Below are 2,313 nucleotides of genomic sequence, written 5' to 3'. Positions count from 1 at the left end.
GCGTCAATTTTCCTAACATATAAAATGGAAAACAAACAAAATCATTAGCAAAAATAGACGGTGGGCAGAATATTGTTCCCACGTTATCCACATAAGTACACAAGTTGCTGAATTTTCTTTGATGTAATTTTTCAAATACAAGCACACAAAAAACCATCGAAGCAACATACTCTTTGACCATTTTCTGCTAAGTAGCTATACTGATGCATTCTTTTTCCATTTTCTTTGACTCTTCAATTTTTTCCGTAAAAGAACAATACAAGGACTAAACTGACAAAATTAGAGTCTCAGAACTAAACGAAAGTTGCAGCATGCTCCACAGTGGAAGTCTGATCTGATCTGATCTGATCAGATCATCCAAGTTTTTGTGCAGTAAAAAACAACTTTGCTTCGGCCTTCCATTTTCAGAAGTCCTCTCCTCTTGGGTTGGATCAATCAAACCCAGAGGAATCATCCATCCATCCTCTCACCGAAACACAAGGCACGGATACACTAGTAGTCAAACATGGAAGCAACATTGACCAAAACCAGAACTAACCGTGCAGCCATCAGTAATTGCACCATGCCTTCCCCTCCCAAGTAAGCAATTCTTGCTAATAAATTGCTCCGACGACGCACGCAAGGGACCAAAAAACTTGGGACATCTCCTGCCCTACTACCACCATCAGTAGTAATTCAGTACTATGCTCTGCTCCGCTTTGCTCTGTTGTATCACCGCTACTGCTGCTACTACTCCACTTCCTTGACAGGCCGCCTGTCAACACCACCGCCACCCTGCTACCGGCGGCGACTATTGGCGGCGTCCGAGACCCGCTGCACGATCATCACCTCCGCCACATCGACCGCCTCCCGTGTCCCACTGATCACCACCTCCCTGCACCACACACACGCTGCAGGTCAAAATGACATACATGCAGGACTGATTTCGTGGGTAAAGAACATGCAAACCCGGCTGAGACCTGTTGTAGTACCTACCTCTCGCTCGTCCCAGCTTTGAGCTCCCCCTTAGAGATACTGATCTGCACGCCCGTAACCTGCACTCTGACGACGAACCATTAGTCCAAACCATAGCCTTGTCGGTTAACCATTTGTGGCTGCGCTTCGGTGGTGCGGGAGATATGTACGTACCCGTTCGATCTCACGTATGGTCCTCCCGGCATAGCCGATGACGGCGCCCACGTACTCGTCCGCGACACCCATGGTGAGGGTCCCTTGCATGTTGTTGTTGTAGTCAGGCGATCTCACGGGTGTGTTAGGCTGGAGGAATTCAAGAGAAGATGGTTCAGGTTTTGCTGCAGAGGCCGATAGCACTAGTTGGTAAACTAGGGATAGTAGATATTTTGCAACCACTACATATGGAAAAATAGCTGCTGCAGGGGAGCCATGATGGATCTCGCCGGCCATGGCTCGATTTGCGTGTGGGGACAACAACACGGTGCAAGAAACATGGGCGGAGGGCAGGCCGCGTCGGAGGGGAGGGAAGGTCGCGGCGGAGTGCTGGGAAGGTCACGCCAGAGGGGAAGTTGGGGGCGGGTGGAAGGGAGGTGGTCGGGGCAGAGGGCGGTGGTGGAGGTGGTCGGGACGGTGGTTGGAGGCAAGGGCGGAGGTGGCTGGGGCGGGGTGAGCCACCGAGGTGGCGAGCACGGCCGAGCTCGGCCTCCTCGCGCCGTCGGCCTGAGGCGGGTGCTGCCGGGGGAGCAAGGTGGGAAGGTGGCCGGATCCAGGAGTGGGGCAGCGCGGGGGCCGGCTCAGGCGCAGGAGCAGCGAGGCGGCCGGATCCAGGAGTGGGGAGGCTCGGGGGCTGGATCCCGGCCCGCGGAGTGGCGCGCGGGTTTGATGCGACGGCGGCGGCGGTTCTGGGGGCTGATGGTGGGGGACGATGGGTCGGAGTGCAGGAGGTGGGATCGAGGGAGTGCGGGAGATGCGGGATGGATGGTCATAGTATTTTTTTTACTTCGTTCCAGCGCGGTTCGGGAGTTCGGGAACCTATGATCGAGCCCTTATAGGGCCGGTGTGATCCAAATAGTTATTCTAATCCCAGGATTAGAATAGTGCCACCCTATATATATATGAAAATAATGGTTAACCAATAAAATGGTAAACTATTAGACTGAAGGTTACAAATATTTGAAAAAAAATCAATAATTGAATTGTATGCATTTTTATGATTAAATTTAATAAATGTAACATTTTTGCAAAAACTATGATAATTAAAATATTCATTGGTATTAAAAAAAACCCGGCAAATGACTACTTATGTCAACCGAAACTTCTTCAGGGTTTCGTTTATTCATCTATTTTTTGGCATGCTGG

The 2,313-nt window shown here is 50.8% G+C and overlaps 1 protein-coding gene across 1 annotated transcript; it reads right to left on the bottom strand.

The window, feature by feature from the left end:
- Positions 1-457: 457 nt before the first annotated feature.
- On the bottom strand, positions 458-1,966 carry LOC125520581 (protein BTR1-like). The gene is made up of 3 exons (XM_048685534.2): positions 1,129-1,966; positions 976-1,034; positions 458-874 (listed from the first exon to the last, which is right to left on the bottom strand). Exons 1-3 carry the CDS (start codon positions 1,402-1,404, stop codon positions 778-780), a joined length of 432 nt encoding a protein of 143 aa, XP_048541491.2. The 5' UTR covers positions 1,405-1,966; the 3' UTR covers positions 458-777.
- Positions 1,967-2,313: the final 347 nt, after the last annotated feature.

Source organism: Triticum urartu, chromosome 7A (assembly GCF_056163025.1).
Source record: "Triticum urartu cultivar PI428250 chromosome 7A, HENAU_Tu73, whole genome shotgun sequence".
NCBI lineage: Eukaryota > Viridiplantae > Streptophyta > Magnoliopsida > Poales > Poaceae > Triticum > Triticum urartu.
Note: the sequence above shows the minus strand (reverse complement) of the source record. Positions and strands in the feature narration are given on the sequence as shown.